General features: G+C 47.5%; 2 protein-coding genes across 4 annotated transcripts in view; both read left to right on the top strand.

Annotated features, from left to right (window-relative positions):
- Nucleotides 1-21,988, top strand: part of TUT4 (terminal uridylyl transferase 4) — a 1,145,308-nt gene that overhangs the window by 347,114 nt on the left and 776,206 nt on the right. For all 3 annotated transcript variants that reach the window (XM_086952445.1, XM_086952444.1, XM_086952443.1), the window contains one exon: nucleotides 9,350-9,438. In XM_086952445.1, coding sequence (XP_086808571.1) covers nucleotides 9,350-9,438 — 89 coding nt within the window. The remainder of the gene's footprint in view (nucleotides 1-9,349; nucleotides 9,439-21,988) is intronic.
- LOC147747214 (uncharacterized) overlaps nucleotides 18,822-21,988 on the top strand; it is a 187,214-nt gene continuing 184,047 nt past the window's right edge. Inside the window, exon 1 of the mRNA XM_086952446.1 lies at nucleotides 18,822-20,058. Coding sequence (XP_086808572.1) covers nucleotides 18,882-20,057 — 1,176 coding nt within the window. The 5' untranslated portion in view covers nucleotides 18,822-18,881 and the 3' untranslated portion in view covers nucleotide 20,058. The remainder of the gene's footprint in view (nucleotides 20,059-21,988) is intronic.

Below are 21,988 nucleotides of genomic sequence, written 5' to 3'. Positions count from 1 at the left end.
TCACTGCACCATCAGGATTCAAGCAAGCCGGGCCGAAGACGGCTGTAATGCCAGAAACCGGTCCCCGGAAGCTTGTTTCCTTTCCAGTATAAGAATTGGCTTGGTAGTTTGGTCTGCCCTGTTCCCATGATGCACTGGGCGAGGGACAGACTAATTTGCATGTAGCCAGGTTCTGAGCTGGGATGGTGCCGTGAGCTAAAAAACGGTGATGGATCAAGCCCTGATCTGTTGACTGGGTACGAGTGTTCTGTTTAATTCAGATACTCTGTCCATCACCACCCCCTTTTCTGAATCTTTTCCAAATTAGAGCGCTACGCGTGTGGGCCTAGTAGGTGGTGCCACATACTTGGCCTCTACATCTCCTACACAAGCATTCCAGTTCATCGCGCGTCATGTGTGTTCCTTGTAGCAGAGCTATACCTGTAGACCTACACTGTAAATATGAGTATATTGATTATCTACGTTTTGGTGTGTGCATACTGCGTTCGTTCCATGTGACTACGTTTACTTGTGTCATGACTGGGTGTTATGTTGATCTGAATGAAACATGTTCGTGATCCATTCCTTACCTTAGAATATCCCCAGGCCTCAGACTGGATCCGAAAATCTTTTGTCAGCAGTACCCCTGCGTGTCGATAGGCGTTGTCGTACGGCTCCGCGTGCGTCGTTGGCGTCGTATTTGCCAAGATGACGTCCTTGGAGCTACTTAGACGCACCCACGTGCGCTGACGTAATTTCTTCCTTTTTCTGCACCAGCACACCAGATCCAGAGAGACCAGTACCCCGTCACTTTTTTTGACTAAGTATTCTTTTGTTATAATTTGTGAGTACACTGTACCCCTGGTGCATAGGGATGCCCGTTTTCAAGCTTTGCGAGGCCTGTCCGCGCACAATGTCCCTGACTAACCCGCACCGTGAGTGTCTCTTCTGCCTGGGGCGCGACCACGACACAGTCGTGCCCCCTCTGCCAGGCCATGGTCTCAAACTTTGCGGGAGCAGTCCCAAAAAGTGGCTGGAGGCCCGGGAGTTGTCCCCACGTCGTTCCAGGCCCCAGTTCCTCGGGAGGTCGAGGGCCCGGTCGCTGAGCAAGCACCATCATTTGAAGTCTTTGCACTCTGAGTCAGGTAAGGCGAAGCACAAAAAGTCGAAGAAGCGTCGCCGCTCTTCGTCCTCCCCTCACTGGTCACGGCATGCAGCTGAGGGGGCAGGTGGCACCGCCCTTGCGGCTCCGACGGAGCCTGAGCATTTACCGTTGGTTTACCCACCTTTCCCAGGTCCATCGGCGACTCTGGCCGAATTGCAAGATTTTGTGTCTGCAATGCCACGTATCTACGACCCCTGCTGCCCCTTCAGCATGCCTTCGGGCCCAGCGGCCCCCACATTTCCGTGTTCCTCGCCGGCCCCGGCCCGACGTCTTCGTCGACCAGAGGCCTCCATGGCTCCTGACGTGGCTTCCGGTTCTTGCTGGTGGACCCCGTACAGCCCCCACTGACATCGACATCGCCGATGATGCCTGCGGCGGCAGCGACCAAAGCAGGCATCAACTTCCTTTCCGATGTTAGCACGGTGCCGGAGGAGTGTCTCCCAATGCCAATCCGGCGCAGATGGGGGGGATTTTTACCCTTTCATTCACCCTCGTCCACTTGTGGAGGAAGTGAGGATAGGGAAGGGTTTGAAGACCCTCTCGCGGCACAGTGAGAGTCTGTCCCCGACTGGGATGAGGATGCGGAAGCCGGTGGCCCGGATTACTCTCCAGCGCCATCTTCTTCTGCTACTATGGAGGAGAGTGGTACCTTTTCAACGGTGTTGCGTAGGGCGGCCAAGGCTCTTAACCTTGAGCTCCTTACAGTGGCTGTCAGGACCAACCTACTGACAGAAGTGCTTCGGCCACCACCTTCTTCAACAGAATCGCTGTTGCCGTTTAATGATGCACTCACTGATGGGCTTCTAGGCACTTGGTCCAAGCCCAACACAGGGGCCCCTGTGGACAAGGGTGTGGGCCGACTCCATCGTCCGGCCCTGGGCGACCCCTCCCCCCCTACCCCCCCTTCCTCACCTAGCACCCTACACCTGAGAGTTTGGTGGTTCAAGCCTCTATGTCCCCAAGCGCATTCCCTTTTGCTCCACCAGACAAGGAATCCAAGAAACTGGAGCAGTTTGGGAAGTAGATTTATTCTTCCGCAAGTTCTGGACTGCGGTCTGTGAACACTATTCACTAGGGGCCGCTATTCCCATTCTGTATGGGATGCAGTTGCGCAGGTGCTGCTTGAGTGTCCGGAGGGGGCCCGGACAGTTCTCTCCTGCGCTCTTACGGAGGGAAGAGATGCGGCTAAGTTCACGATACGTTGTGGTCTTGATACTGCTGATTCGCTGGGTAGAACGATCCCCACAACGGTGGTGCTACACAGTCATGTCTGGTTGAGGACGACTGGTTTTTTTGCGGATGTCCAAAATACTTTGATGGACATGCCCTTTGATGGCACTCGCCTTTTTGGTGATAAGGCGGATTCCACATTGGAGCGTTTCAAGGTCTCTCGAGCCACAGCCAAGTCCTTAGGCCTTTCGGCCACACGTACTCCTTCCGCTTCTACCTTTCGTAGCTCCAGTAGGGGCGTCAGAACAGGCCTGCGCAGCTACAGTCCCAGCGTAGCCGCAGACGTGGGACTCGCAGAGGCGGGTCACGGGGCCAGTGTGCGGGTCAGTCCACCACCATCCCCGCTGCCAGGGCCCCCACACCTTCCTAGTCCGGTGTTTCAGAACCACCAGACGCCAGTGGGTGGCAGGATTAGTCATCACCTCACCCACTGGCGCACCATTACACTGTTGGTATTGCTGGGGTATCTATTCTAAGGTAAGGAATCCATCACTTACGTGTTTCTTTCAGATGAACAAGTTACTTACCTTCGGTAACGATATATCTGTAAGAAACATTAGTTAGTGATAGATTCCTTACCGCCCTACCCATCTTCCCCGTTCTGCGAACTTATTTCTAGGGTTAAGGTCATCCTTTCAGGCCCTAGTTTCCATGAACCAGTGGTCAGTATCTTGCATGGCTCTGCGTTCCTGTTGCGGAAAGTTGTGTACAGAACTGACATCCGCTCACGTGGGCGCGTCTAAGTAGCTCCAGTGATGTCATCTCGGCGAATATGACGCCCGTGGAGCCGTACGACGACACTTATGGACGTGCAGGGGTTCTGCTGACTAAAGCTTTCCGGATCCAGTCTGACCCCTGGGGATATTCTAAGGTAAGGAATCTATCACTAACTAATGTTTCTTACAGATATATTGTTACCGAAGATAAGTACCTTGTTATTTAGGGTGGCTTTGGGCTGATAATGCGTGGCAGATCATGTGGTTCGTGAGAGTGCTCTGGAATAACCACGTTAAAAAATAAAGCATATATTTGAACAATAACATGCATAACTGTTGGGGACGAACTCAATAGTGACATTTATCCGGACTGGTTTTCTCAACAACGGCAATAACGAAGCCAGTATGATGTCTGGTATGGGTTTTTGTGGTGTGTGGCTAGTTAAGGTTTGGGAATTCCTCTGCATAGATATTCCCCGGCTATCAAGTGTTTGCAGGTGTGCATGAGGCTCTGTAACTCTGTTCGTAGTGCTATGTATATGTTGCTTGTGTCGGTGTCAGGGTTGTCCTTATTTTTCATCATGCTTGCAAGCAATCAGGTGCCCTGGCAAAATGTGTCATTGTGATGCTACTTGTGTTTATACTTCCCCACTCAGCTCAGCAGATCTGTTCTCAGTTATATGATGCCGTCAGCCTTCTGTGGCGTGACAACCGATAGCTGCGGTTTATGAAGGTCATCCATGTTGTAGGATGTTGAATCGCTGGCAATCGTTGATCTAGAAGGGCTCAGATTACGGTCTCCATGGTGTACCGCAGCCCTGATCCTCGCAGCCGCTTGCATTGCATCCTGTCTCTCTATTCTCCTCTTTTCAGTGTCGGGAGCCGCAGAGACCGGAGTCACACTTTTGGGACTTCCACGTCGATGACCCCTTCTGCCGTGTCTCTTTGGAGCATTCTCTGTCCGTGGTCTGGGCCCTGTCCATAGCCCAGACTCCTCTAACCTGTCCCAGATCTTGGTGGGAGAGTCAAAGATGCGGACCACACCTTTCGCCACCACTCTTAATCTAACTGGAAATAGCAAGGAATAACTCAGTTCTAGGTCGCGGAGTGGACGCTTCACCGTGGTGCAAGTGTTCCTACGTTGCTGCACCTGCGCTGTGTATTCTGGGAACATCATAACCTGTTTACCTCGGACTTTGATCTCTGCTAGCTTACAAGTTTCATGTAGTACTACATCTCTGTCTCTGTAATTGAGTAGTTTAAATAAAAATGGGCGTGGAGAGTCTTATGGGCTCGTATGTGATGTGCCCTCTCAACTACAAGTTCCGGCGATAGCACTCCGGCCGGCAGGAGATCTTTGAGCCAGCGCTCAATGTATTCCTCTGGATTGTGTCCCTCTTCTCCTTCTGTGATGGCCACCACCCGGACATTATTACGAAGGGAGTGCCCCTCCGCGTCTTCTTTTGTCTTCCCGCTCATGCACACTGTCCAGCAGGTCTTGTAGGGCTGCAGTGTGGCTGTGCGCAGTGGGCCTCAGCACTGTTAGAAGTTTATATTGGGATTGCACCTTTTCGGCCAGTTTGTGGTGGTCATGGTGTAGCAGGGTAAAGTCAGAGGTAACGTTATCAATTTTAGATTCTATTGAGGATTTCTAGCATGGCATCAATCTTTTCCACTGTTTCCAGTACGGAGTCTAGTTTAGTGGAGAGTGCTGCGTGTGAAATTTCTTCTGTTTTGTCTCGCTCCATTTGTTCTGACTCTGAGCTGCCGGGACGTGTGTTAGGCTGCTGAACGTTGGTGCGTAACCGGCCCATTGCTAACTACTGCTCTGACTGCATCCACTGCAAATGTGCAATGGTTTCCCAAGCTGCGTGTTGGGTGTCGGCACGGCCTTTTGGTCTGGCAGGGCTGTGACTAATAACTGGCTATGGCTCAGTCTGATTCGACCAGGCCTATAGTGCGTGGTGTCCCCACTAATCACTAACTGAATCCTTGGGGGGTGTGGATCAAGTGGTCTGCCCAGCACAATGTCGCTGTATCACCCCTTAATGTCAGTTTTCGGGCACTAGATTACTGTTGCCCACCAGTTAGTGTGCGGCGCACAGCCTGGGCACCCCGCAGTTGTCCTGGGGGAGGGGGGGTGTAATGCCAGCGGGCCCAACTCCTCTCTCAAGTGCTGCTCTTGTTGCGCAACTGTCCTCTTGTGTAGGGATGGCTTGCTGCGTTTAGAGCCGCCTGAGAGAATTGCTGACTCTTGGTATGAGTTTTTGATGTCCCAAGCCTTTCCTTTTGCATACTGCTGCCGTGGCCTGGATCTGACCTGACCCCGGGCTTCTGAAGTTGCGTCTCGTGCAGAAGCACAAGCTGCGGAGGATGCTTGATTTGCCCCAGCGCGCCACTATGCCCGTGTCTCACGAAGGGCTTCACCAACCTGCTTCGTGGGACCCCTCTGCGGCCCGGTCCAAGGGTCCCCTGTTTTCAAGCAGGTCGCTCTTTGTCTTCACGCGCTACAAGTCTGGCTTCCACTCCTTGTGCTCCGTCGGGTCCTGGCTGTGTGGCACAACACGGTGTTGGGCCCCTCTACTCTACGTGCGAGTATTGTCTTTCCCCCCTCTACAGTGCTGCAGGGCCTCTGATTATGTTGCCTCCAACTTCAGCGTGGGGTTAGGTTCTCCCCTGCTTGTCTTCTCTCCTCGCTGTAGCTTCACAGCACTTTCTGGAGCTCTCCCTCCCACCCTGGGCTCTGAATGCAGGACTCCGCGATTGTGTCCTGCAGGTGCGCAGGCAACGCAGGCTGCCAAGCCTTTTCAGCAGCCAGCACCAGGGGGTATTTACCCTGGGTAGTGCGGTTCGTCTGCGTCAGTCTCCAGACCGCTCTGTGCCTTCCCCCAGCTGGCGCCTGCCCGGTACACTATAGCTCTGCAGCAGCGGTCTCTCTTTTCCGCTCGCATGCACGCTGCAGAGGCCTCAGGTGTCCGTTCCTCCTACTTCCACGTTTTCTCGAGGTCTTGGCATCACAATAGGCAGCTGCAGTTGTTTACTAGTCTACTGCCTACATTTTCGTGCCGAGATGGCGAGGGATTGCAGGAATATACAGGGTAACCAAGGGATTAACAGCAGAGCACTAGCTGCTCACGTCTGCCATGTTGGCTTGCTAGAACCCTAACAGAGGTTCAAGTAGGATAATTAAAGTAGTGAAAGATACAGATTAATGCAACCAAAGAATTTGTAAATTATACAGAAAAATTAGAGAAAAAAGTAAAGAAAAACAACACCATTTCCTGAAAAAATGTTTTCAAAGCATACCAGTAAACAATATGACAAACATACTTCGAAACTTTTTAGACTAGTCATACCCCTACACACATTAAATTATTGTATAAATATAGAAAATGTATTAGAACAATTAAGAAGAATAACAACAGTAAGACAATAATGGTGCTCAACAAGTTACACAAACAAAATGTTGGCTTGCTAGCCACACCCCCCTCTGGAGGCCTTCCTTAGTGGACACTTGCATATATTACTTTAGGGAAGTGATGGCTTTGCCAGTAAGTGTAATGGCAAAGTCGAACTGGCATTATCACACACTTCCCTTTCAATCTTCAGTGGCAGGCTGTGTTCCATTTTGTCTCTGTCACATGCAGGCTGGCACAAACAGTGCTGCAGCTCTGGGTGAGCACTCTGCCTTATATGCCCTAGGTACCTGGGCTTCCACATACTAGGGACCCGAACTTGCCAATTGTATGTATCCAATTCCACATACCTTGGTATAGGATTAGAACACTGGCACTGAGGTCTGGTCAGCGGCCTTAGTGCTCTCTCTGAGTAGGAAAACCAGCAGTATCAGTCCATAAATGTGGGGGCGAACATGCAATAAGAGGCATTTGTTTACACCAACATTCAGTGATGAAGCCTCCATTCCTTCCACATGGAGAGTCAGAGTCCTGTTAACTCATGTCCTGCGAGAGAAATAAGATGGTTCCAGTCTGTCATTTGCCATCTCTGCATAAAACTCTCCCCTTCATGGACAGAGTAATTTTAGATTCAAGTGGTGCTTTAGTAGCCAAAGCACAGTACTGATTTAATTGCTTTGAAGGTATCAATCATTGATGCCACTCTTCTCTCCCTGGACAAGTGATTAATCAAAATGTAGCATCTTATCATGAGGGACTCTCACCTATAGTCTTCTGTAGCGCTATCAGATGAATGGAGGCAAAACCATTACCTTTTCATAGGTTGCTAGTATCGCAGATGATCTGTTTTGAATACCTGATAGTCTTTGGAGGGCTGAATGTGACCAGTAAGCATTTGACTCTTGTGTGTGCCTGTACAATACTGAACTGTGTTTCTCAAGCAGGTCCGCCTAGTAGACTCCTCTTTGCATATTGAGTTCAGAAAGCTTACAAGCTTAAAACATTCTAAAGGGAGTCCCAAACTTAGTTCCAGGGGCACCCTTAGAAAGATATAGAGCTATGTGTGTAATGGCTACTCAAAAAGCGGCATCACTAGGCTTTAAAAGATTCTGACCTCTCTGTGATAACCAGGAGACCAGAATTGCTACAAATCTAAAATGAGTTAATAGTTCTGCTGGTTGGAATAGTGGCATCCAACAACAGTCATGTTCCACTTCAGGTGCTTCAGAGCATATTTTTGCAGGTGGAAAGAAAAATCCTGGAGAAAAAGCAGAAGGCCATGGGAGCTTTACTTGGAAAGCAGCCATGAGAGGAGACCTGAATTTCTGTCTAATTCATTTGTCAAGTTGTATGTAGGCAGCTTGGCACACAGTGAAATGCACCTCCTTTAGCTGTGAGCATTGGGGTGGCAGAGGGATGTATGCAGTAGGTTAAAGTTGTGGTGACTATTATGAAAGAGATATCTCACCCTTTCTACTCCGACTATTGTCTTTTTTTTGGGTGTGTGACTGCTTGTGCTTAAAATTGCCTCATAGGCTATTTAGTTGACATCTGTGAGCAGCCTCAATAAAATGATTAAAACAAAAAAATATTTTTAAGTGACTTCCCTTCAATACCTGCAGAACCTTCAACCGGGCCCTTCTCATAAGCAGGTTGGACTACAGCAAAGCACTTGCATAGACATCCATGTGCAACTGACCAGAAGACTCCAGACCATACAGAATTCAATTGCCAGACTCAGACCGACTCCATCCTCACCCCTGCCCCCACCCCCTCACCTACATCATCCACACCTCAGAGACCTTCACTCGCTTTCCATTCACGTACTTTCGCTTTTCAAACTCGTCACGCACACATTCAAAGCCTTGCACAACATCGTCCACCCCTACCTAAACAATCACATTAACTTTCACACACCTACCCAACACTTCTCAGCCGGACTCCTACTCTCACACATCTCCCGGATATGCATACCTTGCACCCAAAGCCTGGAGTGATGCACCCCTGCACATCAGAGCCACCTTCTCAGTTCTTGAATTTTGCCAGAAACTGAAGACAGTGCTCTTCGTGTAATCTAGGCCCTGGCTTGGTCCACGCTGCTCCTGCTTTTCAGCGCCAGAATACCCTCTTGGATGAGTTGTGCGCTCTACAAATTGACATGATTTTCAGTTTCTTTACTCATTCAGAATTTAAGTTTGTCATTCAAATTCTGTATTGTTTTAGAAATGTGTGTGCAAAAAAAGAAATGAAAGCCAGGCCGAATCCTGCAAAATAGCAAAGAAAAGTTATCATATCAGTGCATAAAGCAGCTTCTTTTGTATTGGGTTGAAGAAGAAGCTTCTTAAATGTTTTTAAGGAGTATTTATTATATTACAGTAACTCCTTTAATCATTTTTCTTCAATGTAGTATGTTAACGCCTTTACTGCGGCGAACATTCGGCCGCATGGCGGGCGTTCGGAGTGGGCGGGGCTGCGTCGGCCAACGGTCGTGCGCAGCACCCAGCAGGTAGTGCTTGCGTCGGGAGCACAGAAGGGGTTAAGCAGATTGCTTTATTTCTCAAGAAAATAGACATGACAAGAGGAGCTTGATCTTTTTCAATTTGAGACCAGGGTTCAGTATCTTAAACAATTTAGTTGTTCTAGATGTTAGAACTTTTTTGTGCATTCTATTTAAAATACTTCCATTATTTATTCTCTGATATTCTTGCTTTTTGTAATCAAACAATCTTTCTTTATTTTTTTATTTTATTTGTTTAATGGATGTGTAGCATACGTGACTTACTTTCCTTTTGAAGTACAATGTGGAGTAAAATCCTGACATGTTTACATCTTTTCTGTTTCAGATTGCTCATTGAGGATGTATGGTTCCTGCCTGACAAGATTTGCTTTTAAAACCAGTGACCTTAATATTGATGTAAAATTTCCAGCTAAGGTAAGTGAAACAGTCTAAAAGCACCTTTATTAACTATGTGAGCTAATCTTTAATTGTATATTTGACAAAGCCTGAAGCCAATTGCAGAGCTACGCTTTTGTCCATTATGTGTCATAGCACTATGACATACATAATTTCTGTTCTTTTTCCTCTAAATTAAAATGTCATCCCTCATCGGTACAACTGTAGTTTTAGTGTAAATGGTTTTGTCGACATGGCTGTGTACATTTTGAAATTACTTTGAGTTTGCCAATAAAACCATATACCAACACTTGATAGCTGGCAGAACCTGCAACCGCTCCTGAATAGTGCCCAGAGATCACTTTAAACTGACAACCTGGTATGCTTTCTATCATTTCAGCCTCACACACTAGTCTGATCTCCATCCATTCACATCCAGGCTTTTATTATTCAAGTTTCAACATGAGCATTACGGACTTGTAGTTCTTGCACAGTCTCATCATTTCAGAACTGAAGCACTTTCAAAATTCTACATATAAAAGCCATAGTTGTTGCTTATTTATCTTAAACAACTAACAACCACAGACAAAGACAATAGCGCTGGCTTCTTGTTGATGTAATATCATTTGCTGTATTGTATATCTGGGTGCAATGACCGAAACATCAAAATACCAGTCGGTCACTCACTATGCCAAGCACAGATTTTTAGCGTAGGCGTTTTAAGCCACTCAATTAATTACATAAGCCACGCCCCTTTGAGTGACCCTCCCAGTTTTAATCATTCCACTTAAACCACTGTTTGTGATATTTAGAGAGCGCACCGGCAGATGGCAGTTTTTATGGTCTGTACACTGGGACATTCATTTCCACACAAAAATTGAGTCTTCAATGAATCTGTAGCCCCCTAATGCCGCAGAGTTGCCGTATTTTTGATTTTCCAAATAGACATTGAGTTGCAGTGCCAATGTCTTTATTCTCCCTGAGTTCTAGTTGAATCCAGCTTCACCACCTGTGTGACACTCTTGCAGGAGTTATTTATGTCTTACACATTCCTCGCTCAATATTTTGAAATGATATTCGACAGACAAGTTTCAACGTCAGTCCTATACTCACGCAGAAGGCTGCACGATTAGCATTTGAAGACCTTCGGCCCTATATTTAAAACAAGCGCCACCCTGCCTATAGATGATGAAGCAGAGAGGTTGTTGGGGGGAGTGAGGGAGGGCAGGAGGTGAGCCCGCAAGTGGTGCGTGCGCTTAGGAGAGCAATCTGCTTATTTTCAAGCACTGCACTCTTCGCGTGCCCCTGCTCGTTCCCGCAAGGGGGATGTCGTCACCAGCATGAGTGTGTGCTTGAAAATTAGCAGAGCGACGGCTAAAGGCCCACCTTAGCAGTGCATGCACACTGCGTAGGCGAGACCTAACCAGGACAGGGGCCTGAGAGTCTGGTGGAAGCTAGAAACAGCACTGTTTCAGCTCCACAGCCCTGTTCTAGACAGGGTAGAATACTCGCTGCTTTGCCTTCGCCACACCTTCTCCACAGGGAGAGACAAATGTGGTAGACAACTCACCAACAAGCTCCGAGCTAAATGTCAAGCTGAGAGGGTTAAGGCTGTCTGTGCACCTGATGGCACAGAAATCATGGAGGATGCTGGTATAACCTTGAAAGAACTCTTCACCTCTTTAAGCGGCTCAGGAACTCCAGATGGATGACGCCCACAAATACAGCCAAGACCCCAGCACTTCCCAACTGACTAAGCATAATGCTGAATCCCTAGACTCACCCATTCGAATTGAAGCGATGATCTTGGCTATTTCCAATCTAAAACCGCTCACATCCCCTGAATCAGATAGTTTTTCGGCTCTTTTATAAAACTTTCTGCCAAAAACTTTCACCGATTCTCACCAGACTTTTTAATTCCGTTGCAGACACTAGTACATTCCCTCAAACTATGCTAGAAGCCCCGGTCACTGTAATCCCTAAACCCAGCAAGGACAAACGCTGCTGTTGCTCCTATCACCCCATTTTGCTCATAAATGCAAATGCAAACTCTTCACTTGAATCCTAACCGCGCGGCTCTATCTCCTTATGCCAGACCTAGTTTAGTTGCCCCAGACCAATCTGTGTTTATTCGCCACCTGCAGTACGGGACAATACTAAAAGAATTCCGCACATGGTCTACAAGGTCAAACTCTTCCACAGAGAGGTGATGCTCCTGGCCGTAGATGCTGAGAAGGTTTCCTAGCCCACTTTGGCCGGATGCCAAGCTCTGCAACTGGATTTTCAGCAGCTATAGCAATCCTACAGCAGTGATTCGGGTCAGTGTGCAGCTGTTGACTCCCTTCTCCATATGCATGGGGATGCGCCAGGAGTGCCCATTATCCCCTCTCCTATTTGCCTTCTTTATGGAGCAGATGGCACAAAGAGTCCGAGATGACCCCTGGATAACTGGTTGTGTTTTGGGGGAGACATGCACGCCATAAGTCTCTACGCGGATGATGTCCTAGTAGCGTTAGACAACCCACTGCATTACCTACCAGCCTTCCTAGGGGAGCTAGAGTGGTTTGGGAAGGTGTTTGGCTTTTGCATTAAGCTACAGAAGTCACAGACCCTCAATATATTGATACCACCCACCATGCAGGAGCAATTGGCTGCCAGCTAATCTCTAGCATGGTCTGCATTCTCGGTATTGTATCTCGGAGTACAGATTGCCTCCACGATCCAGGACACAATTACTGCACTTTACTCTGCCATATAGGGACAAACATCGCCAAATTAAGGCATTACAGCCTCTCCTGGCTCTGACTACTAGATGACAATACTCCCCAGGGCCCTATTTACATTCCAGGCCTTTCCGTTGATACCACCTGCAGTATGCTCAAAACCATGCTTTGTTTGGGGAAGCAAACACCCACATATGCCACGCGATAAGATATACCACCTCACTGGAGAGGGGGACCTGAAGGTTCCTAATCTACAGTACCATCAAGCGGCACAGCTTCACTTTCTGGTGGAGTGGCGCCTCCCAGAGACTGAGAAGCATACAATAAGGGGAGAGCACCTTCGGAAGGTACTTAGGCTACACACGAAATACAGAATATGCAGTCTATACTCCTGGCCGATCACCAGAGGTACCCTTGTGGCCTGGGATAGAGTGGCCACCCGAAAGGAACGCCCTCCCATCCCGCACCCCACCCCAACACCATTTACGTCCATATTTGATAACTCTGACTTTGCCTCCGGCTTTCTCCTGCAGCCCTTTTGGCAAGGCAACTTACTGGTTGCAAGTCCATCGGACATTTTATTTTTTACGCTGATGGTCTGATCCCCTTCAAGCAACTGAAAATTAAGATATCCCTGAAACAGAGCACCTCCACTACCTGCAAATCAAGCACTGGGTCCCCCACCCCGAAGTAAAATAGGAGGCGAAACGAACACTCACTCCCCTTGAGAAATGGCTCCTACTCAAAGATGGAGACATGCGTATTATCAACAAATTATACGCCCCCCTGACCCCCCCCCCCCATGTGAAAGAGAAAATTGCGGGCCAGAGGCACTGGGAAACAGGCGTTGGGAGGGTCATTCACACATAAAGAATGGGGATACATATACTTTCAGGTGGGCCACACAATTTGTTGGGCATCAAGCCTAGAAACCTTTACAAAGATAGCGATCTATTGGTATTTCTCACATGCTGGACTACAATGGGTAACCCTGCCAGAAGTGAGGACTGATGGAGAGGCTGCTTGGGGGCGAGAAACACTCCTCCACTTACTTTGGGCATCTTCGAAGCTGACACAATATGGGACATGGTTCTAACTGACAAGTGATTTTTTCACATTGGAGCACGGATAAAGTAACTACACAACACAACTTGACTGCATAGATTATGGCCCATACTGGGCATGGAAAAGAGTTAATACCTGTTTAGTCTCTGGAAGCTAGGCACATGGGGAACCCCCCGAGATATGATCTGTAAAGATAGACCCACCACAAGGGGAAGGGAAGAATATGGGGTAGGTGGGATTTGCTTGTTCTTGAATCTTTAGCCCTAGTATCATCGTTATCCTGCCTGCTGCTCCATTTTTTCAGACATTTATGCACTGCACTTAGATTAACCCTGGCTTTATCTTATCACTTTGTAATCTAAAGCTATTTATGGCTGCAAAGCTGATGTTGGCAATTCTTCCCAACCACTTAACCTTTGCAAATCACTGATGACCTGGATATTTCTGTACACTGGAGCCTCCCTATGTGGCTATCACTTTAGGTGTAGTACTCTCTGTTATACAGATGAACACCTAGCCTAATATTCTGCTAACTTCTCATTTTGGTTCAACATCAAGAACCTTTTGAAGTTTTGGTGAATACACAGCAGTATGGCTTGCTGATTTAGAAAAACATTCAAAATGTGCATGACTGTTCTTTTGAAAAGCTAATTTCAGCCAAGAAAAACTACAGTTTGTGTATTTAGAGTTTTGCAGCATGAATCCTTTTCAGGATTCAAATGCTGGTCATTATTCCCCATCCAGTGGTTGGGTCCGAAATGGTCCTTTTGTTTGGATCTCTTCGACCAGCATTTAATGGTATGCCCGTCCTCTGTGTGACGTTGGACGGCGTCGCAAATGTTCCTGTGCATAGTCACCATCTTCGGATTCTTTTTGTCGACATTGGGTGTTAAAGCAACGCAGGAGCTCCAAGTTTTTTTATCATATTTTTTTTTTAATACAGCTTTTTGGTAGAAATTTTAATGATTCACCGAAGACCATGAAAGAGACACTGATTAGAGAAAAGGGGACCCTTCTCTCTACCTTCCGACTGGGGACCCAATGGTACCAGCTACGTAGTCAAAGAATCAATGCAGGTAGGGGACATGGAAAATATCCCCTTTAAATTCTGCCCAGCTGTCAACTCAGATTTGCACAATGAGACCTCCACGATGTCTGTAACCTCTGTCTCTCGAAGGACCATCAAGACAAGGACTGCGAGGTATGTGCATCTTCTCCAGTATTACATCTTTCATAGATTCACATCCTTGTATCTTCCCCGTCGTCATGGTGGGAGTCTCACGGTAACAGAATGACCAAAGCAGTATCATAGAGAAGAAAACTGCATAGAAAAGCCCATAGGGACTGTAGTATTTGTTAACCAGACCTCCTCATTGTTTGGTCCAAAAGTCAGCCAATTATCATTGCTGCCCTGCCCTCACACTCCCCAGCAGAAGCTTCCTGCCTCAGATTTCCAACCGCCTTCGTGTGAGAAAGGAGTCTCCCTTAGCTCTGCTCAGTTTGCTGTTCCTGTGTGAACTATTGACCTTTTATTTCAACTATCTTTTCATTTGGATTAAGGTATTGTGTGTACCTACTTTCTTTCATAATGGCTGAAAGCTCTAAAAAGAGGCTTTTCAGGCCTTGCAGATCCTCACAAGGACTGCTTATATTGTCTTCATACTAAGCATGTGGCCAAGGATTGTAAATATTGTAGAACCTTCTCTGCTAAAACTCTGAGGGACAGAGAGGCTCGTTTGCTGTTGTGGCTTCAAAAGAAGAAGGCCGCATCAGATTCAAATTCCGGGTAGGAATCTACTAACTTAACACCTAAAAAGAGAAAGGCCTCACATTCTGAGGAAAGGGTGGAGCCTAAGAAGGTTAAATCAAAGGAGAAAGTGGCGTCATCTCTCCCTCTTACTCCCCTCAAGAAGCCGTCAGGTCAGAAAGAGGCAGGGTCTGCTCCGTCGACCAGCTCCCTTGTTTCTGCAGCAAAATCTGTGGTAAAGTCTTCAGCCCCGTCGACGACCTCACCGTCGACGACTACTGTTTTGACGACGGCAGCTGCGTCGACGACAGGAACTAAGGCAGCGTCGACGACGACTACGTCGACGAGTTTGACCATCCTGTCGACGAAGAAACCGTCGACGACGACGAAAGGATCAGCGACGAAGACGTCGACGACTCCGTCGACGGAGACCCCGTCGACGATGGCTTTGGTGACGACGGCTCCGTCGACGATGGCTATGTCGACGACGATACCGTCGATGAAGAATGTAATTTCAACGGCAAAGGCATTTAAATCACCACAGTCGAAGACTTTGATCTCCATTCGCTCATTTCAGTCGTCGAGGGGTTCGGCGACCAAAGCAAATCCGCAGAATTCACGTCGTGGACGCAGATTTCGCCTCTATCCCCATCTTCTTTGCTGGAACAGGATTCAGAAGGAGAGGAGTCGTCATGAGCGGCCTATAGCACTTCACAACTTAGAATAAAGAGCCAGGACACAGATGAAGAAGAGGTGTTTTCCTTCAAGGAGAGAGCTCAATCTACAAGATATGAATCTTTCCAGGAGACCTGTAACTATAATGAGGATGATGAGCAACAAGAAGAATCGTGGGAGGAGTCGCGAGAAGAGTCAGTCTCCACACCTGTTTCTCTTGTCTCTGACCTGAGGTTCATGATTAACGACTATTATCGTCGTTTTCCAGAGGCATATGCGCCTCCGTCATCTACGCCGGTGGCTACAACGCAATCCAAAGACCCAATCTACTCCTCATGAGCAGGTTGTGAGATCACCACCAGTGATAACAATCAGTGACGATCTGACGGATTCTGATGATGATGAGCAACCTGAGGAAAGTGAACTTATACAAGATTCCATGGGGCAGGAGTGGAATGAGTCCATTTTGCCGTCGGCCCCTTCACCTACTCCGCCGCCAACCACTTCTCCTCCTCAGGATATTGGAGGATTCCATCACATTATGGAAAAAGCAGCTAAGAGGTTTGATTTGGAAATGGAGGTTAATGAAACTGAATGTTTCTTATGATTTCAAAGATGACGCCAGGAAATCTGCCCGCTCAATCCCGATTATTCCTCACATTTGTGAATAGGGCGTAAAAATTTTGAAGACACCGGCTTCCATTGGGGTTTCGGTTCCTAGAATCGAAAAGAAATGTAGAGCACCAAAGTCTGCTGCGGCAGGTCTGATAGGACACCCAAGACCGGAGTCGGTGGTGACGCAGGCGGCGCAGAGGAATTCAAAGAATCCAGTTGCTACTTCAATGGTGCCGCCAGACAAAGGACGGAGGATGGATGGAGCCGGGAAGAGATTTGCGGTCATGGCAGCCTCTACGATTAAAGCAGCCAATGCTATGGCCCTTATTAGCTGTTTTAACAGGCAAATGTGGTCGGATTTGGCACCCATTCTGTCTGCACTACCGGAGGATAAGAAAGAAGAGGCAGCGGCTATCCTCCGCGATGGGGCAAAGTCGGCATCGGAATCTATTGACATTGCCATGGATGTTTCCTCTATGGCCTTCAGGCAGATGGCAGGAGCAGTTTCACTTCGGAGACAGGGTTGGCTAAAGGCAACATCCTTTCGTCCAGAGGTGCAGGCGAAGATTGTTGACATGCCATTCGATGGTGAAAATCTTTTTGGAAAGCATGTAGAGGAAGCGCTACAGGGTATCAAGTCAGACACAGATACAGATACAGCTGGAGCGCTGGGATCCCTTCAGCAAGGACGGTTCCAGTCCTTTCTTTAAAGAGGTGCAAGGGGTCAATCTAATCAGAGGTCTTCATATCAAACCAACAGATATCAGCCTTATAACCAACAAGGATATAGGCAATACAATACAGGCAATCAGTATAGGCTCTCCAACTCCTCCTTCCAGCAGCAGTCTAGGGGCAAGTCTTCCAATAGAGGAAAGAATCAACAATCTAGCAGACGACAATGATCTCAGGCCGGCGCTCCCCACACAGCAGATCCCGGAAAACGACCACTATCTGTCTCACTACTTCGACAATTGGATGTCCATAACATCGGACAAATGGGTTTTGGACGTAATAAGCAGAGGCCATACCCTAGAGTTTGTGGAAATGCCACCAGATCATCCCCCGGTGCTCAGAGCACCACCAACATCGTCAGGAGCTGCAAAAGGAGGTCCAATCACTCTTGCAGAAGGGGGCTATAGAAGTACCGCAACAACACAGAGGGAAAGGCTTCTATTCGCATTTCTTCCTCATCAAGAAGAAACAAACTATGAAGTGGAGACAGGTATTGGATTTGAGGGATCTGAATCAATACATATAGAAAATTCCCTTCAGAATGCTCTTGTTGCAGGAGATCCTCCTAATGTTAAAAAAGAAAGACTACATGGCGTCATTGGATCTCATGGATGCGTACTTCCATATCCCAATTCATCGGAACCACAGAAAGTATTTAAGATTGGCTGTGGAGAGTCGCCATTTCCAATTCAAGGTGTTGCCATTTGGCCTCAAATCGGCCCTAGGGTGTTTACCAAATGCATGGCCCCAGTGGCGGCCCACTTAAGGTTAAGAGGGCATTGCATTTACTCATATCTGGACGATTGGCTGGTGACAGGTCCATCATTCACAGGAGCCAGAAGGTCCCTTCAGTGCTGCATCCGCCTGTTCCATCGCTTAGGCCTAAGAACCAACTTGGAAAAGTCTTCACCGATTCCAGCTCGGGGCATACAATTCCTAGGGGCATGGGTATGCACCAAGGCAACGAAAGCATACCCGTCCGAAGAACGGATGAAAAAGATAATGGGCCTAGCAACATCCCTTCCGACAAAAAGGTTCACTTCTGTGCGGACGTACAAATCCTTGTTGGGGATGATGTCCTCTTGCATCCCACTGGTTCCAAACTGCCGTCTTCAAATGAGACCTTTGCAGGAACATCTGGACGAGCAGTTGGTTCAGTCCAAAGGAACCTTCGAAGATCAGATTACCATCACTCACCGTATGAAGGTGGCCATGTCATGGTGGAAGGTTCAGAAGAACTTAAATCAGGGTCTGAATTTTGTACCTCAGAATCACGAATATGTGATGACGACGGACGCTTCGTTGCAAGGATGGGGCGCGCACCTTCAGGAGCTGGAGATCCAGGGCTGCTGGTCAGAGTGGGAAGCACAGCTTCACATAAATATGTTGGAGCTCAAAGCGGTGTTTCTGGGACACCAAGCTTTCCTGCCCAGAATCCGGAGCTCGTCGGTGCTCATTCAAACGGATAGTACCACAACTATGTTTTATCTTCTAAAGCAAGGCGGAACAAGATCCAAGCAACTTTCTGCGCTGGCGAAAAGAATCTGGAAATGGCTGATAAGCCACGACATTTCTATTCAGGTGCAGCATATACAGGGCATCCTCAACACACGGGCAGATGTCCTGAGTCGCACGGCGAGTGTGTCGCACGAGTGGGAACTGCACGACACTCAGCTTCACAGAGTGTTTCAAAGATGGGGCACACCAACATTCGACTTGTTCGCAACCCGGGACAATTCGAAATGCAATCAGTTTGCGTCCAGGTACCCTCAGCGGGATTCCAAGGGAAATGCATTTCACATAGACTGGACGGGAATGTTCGCTTACGCGATCCCACCAATTGCCTTAATACCGCGAGTGCTTCGCAAAATGAGGTCAGAACCGTGTCATGCCATTCTGATAGCACCAGCTTGGCCGAGAGAGGCATGGTTTTCAGATCTGCTGCAGATGTCAAAAGGCAACAAAGTGCAATTCCCGACATTCCAGAACCTCATTTCGATGAGCAACGGCCAAATTCTGCATCCAGACCTAGCATCGCTAAAATTATCCGCATGGAACCTCATGAGCGGGAATTCCAAGCCATGAGCATTCCACAAGACTGCAGACAAATTCTATCTCAATCTAGAGCTATGTCAACCAATAAGACATACACAGAAAAATGGACTTGTTTCTGCCACTGGTGTGCCAGTCAAAGTCTACACCCGTTGACCGTACCCCCAGAAGGTATTCTGCCTTACCTGTTGTCGTTATCAAAGGGAGGTCTGTCACATGCCTCGTTGAAGATGCATTTGGCGGCAATATCAAGATTCAGGAGAGTGCCAGATGAGCCATCTCTCTGGTCTCACAGACTGATAAAGGAGTTTGTTAGGGGGCTCTTTAGAGTTTTTCCACCCATTCAGCACCCGCCAGTGCCCTGGCACCTCAATACAGTTTTGGCGCAACTTATGAGGCCACCTTTCGAGCCTATACACAAGACAGACTTACAATTCCTCTCATGGAAGACAGCCCTGCTGCTCGCCCTTACATCGGCGAGGAGGGTTAGCGAAATTAAAGCCTTTTCAGTGGAAGAGCCTTTTCTTCAATTTCGCCAGGACAGGGTTCTATTACGGACAAATCCTACATTTATACCCAAGGTCCCTACTTCTTTTCACCTTAACGAACCAATTATTTTGCCTACTTTCTTCAGCAATCCCTCATCTGAAGCAGAAAGAGCGTTGTATTCTTTGGACATAGCTAGATGTTTGAAGTTCTACATTGAACGAACAAAAACATTCCGCAAATCCGAACAGTTATTTATTGCATTTGAAGGACAAAGGAAAGGGCTCCCTCTGTCAAGACTGAGTATCGCCAGATGGATGTCATCGGCTACCATGAAATGTCATGAAAAAGCTGGAAAGCCGCTTCATTCCAGAGTGAATGCTCATTCCACAAGGAAGATGGCGACATCGATGGCCTTGTTCGCAGGAGTGTCGCTGCCCGACATCTGCAGAGCGGCGACGTGGAAGAGTGTGTATTCATTTACCAAGCACTACTGTCTGGACACTGCGTGGAAAGAGGACACGGCAGTGGGACAAGCTGTTCTGAAACGTCTATTTCAATAAGGTATACTTTGGTTCTCTGTTAAAATTCTATACAGTGTATATATATATATATATATATATATATATATATATATATATATATATATATAAAATCTGCTATCGTTATAAATGGTTTTAATGTTTTCTTTCGAGAACTTGCACAATATGTTATAAAGGGGAATTTGGTTTTGATTCCTGTCTGCCCTGTGTATTTTAAGATCATGTTCTAACAATGTTTCAGCTGCAGAACTTCCTTCTGGGTTCTATCCTGGAAACGCTGCAGGTTTTGTGAGCACTACTTACTACTCTGATACAAGCAGGTGAATCTATGAAAGATGTAATACTGGAGAAGGAATTAGTTACTTACCTGCACACTATAGTTCTCCAGAATTATCTTTCATAGATTCACATGCGCCCGCCCACCTCCCCGTTTGTCAGGCAGAACCTAATTTCTCTGTATTTATCCATGTCTCTCACTCTGGGATGGAAATCTGAGGCAGGAAGCTTCTGCTGGGGAGTGTGAGGGCAGGGCAGCAATGCTGATTGGCTGACTTTTGGACCAAACAATGAGGAGGTCTGGTTACCAAATAAAACAGTCCCTATGGGCTTTTCTATGCAGTTTTCTTCTCTATGATACTGCTTTGGTCATTCTGTTACCGTGAGACTCCCACGATGACGACGGGGAAGATACAAGCATGTGAATCTATGAAAGATAATACAGGAGAACTATAGTCTACAGGTAAGTAACTAATTCCTTTCGTACCAAAGGCACGCCAAAGACGGAGGCTGGAACACTACACCACCATGCACACAACACAGGTTCCACTGAAGGAAATTGCCCTATTGATCGACGATAAGTACATCACGGAGGCCGAAACAGCGCATGACGAAGGATCAAACACAAAGGAAACCGGCAGCAAAGGATGCCGAAAACAAAAAACATAAGGTAATCCTGCCGCTGAAAATCCTTTGAACCTAAACATTTGGATAATAAATCCCACAAGGTAGCCTCGCGCAGAAGCAATTGTCGACCGAAGGTCAGCCGAAGACAAAGAAGTAGCACAAATCTCGAGGGAGGGATTTTGAGGCAGGCAAGACTCTGTTGAAACCCTCGATTCCTTCCTTCCGCTCGAGAGGGCGCGAGAGAGAAGATCAAGGCTTCAGAGGCTATTAAACCATTGATGCTGAAGAAAAGACCTTCACCGGCACACGTAGAGAAGGGGCTCTAGGTGGAGTGAAAGAAAAGAAGGCTCGAGGCCGAAATGGCAGCAGTCCTACAAAGGAAGGAGTTAGACAACTCCTTAAAGGATTTTTTAATCCTGCGAGCCGTCGATGTTCCTAGACAACGAGGACGATCAGTTTGCCCTGGAAGCTCCAGCAATACCAGAGAAAGACAAGTTCTACAAACTAGAGGACACCGAAGAGACAACAGGGTGCGACGAAGAGTCTTGGCAAGAACTTGACGCTGAATCCCCTGAAGGAGCGGACATCTACACTTCAAGGCCATCACCACCAAATGACCTCTCCATGTGTAACAACCTCATCAAAATTGCTGTTGAAACATTCAGAGTCTAATTGGAAGAAGAAAAGGGAGACTCTTGTTTTCTCCATGAGACCCTAATACCAGCCAACAAGGGAATGAACCTCCAGAGCTGAAAAAGTACAAACCATTGACTCTAGATCCAAAATACATACAGGGAAACACTCAGGCTGATTCCATCACTGTCACAACTACAAGAAAACAGACCAATATCCACCCCTCCACAGGTCCAACTCCAGAAAAATAGAGAAAGATGCTTAACATGGTGGGGAGGAAGGTGGAGAGAAAGAGGCTGAACACAGTGGCATATTGCCAACTCAAACGCACTGTGGAACAGATCTGCTACCAACAATGGGACGCCATGGAGTCCCTCATGCAGCATCTCCCAGAAGAGTACAAAAAGAGGGCCAAT

Source organism: Lissotriton vulgaris, chromosome 1_1 (assembly GCF_964263255.1).
Source record: "Lissotriton vulgaris chromosome 1_1, aLisVul1.2, whole genome shotgun sequence".
Classification (NCBI taxonomy): Eukaryota; Metazoa; Chordata; class Amphibia; order Caudata; family Salamandridae; genus Lissotriton; species Lissotriton vulgaris.
Note: the sequence above shows the minus strand (reverse complement) of the source record. Positions and strands in the feature narration are given on the sequence as shown.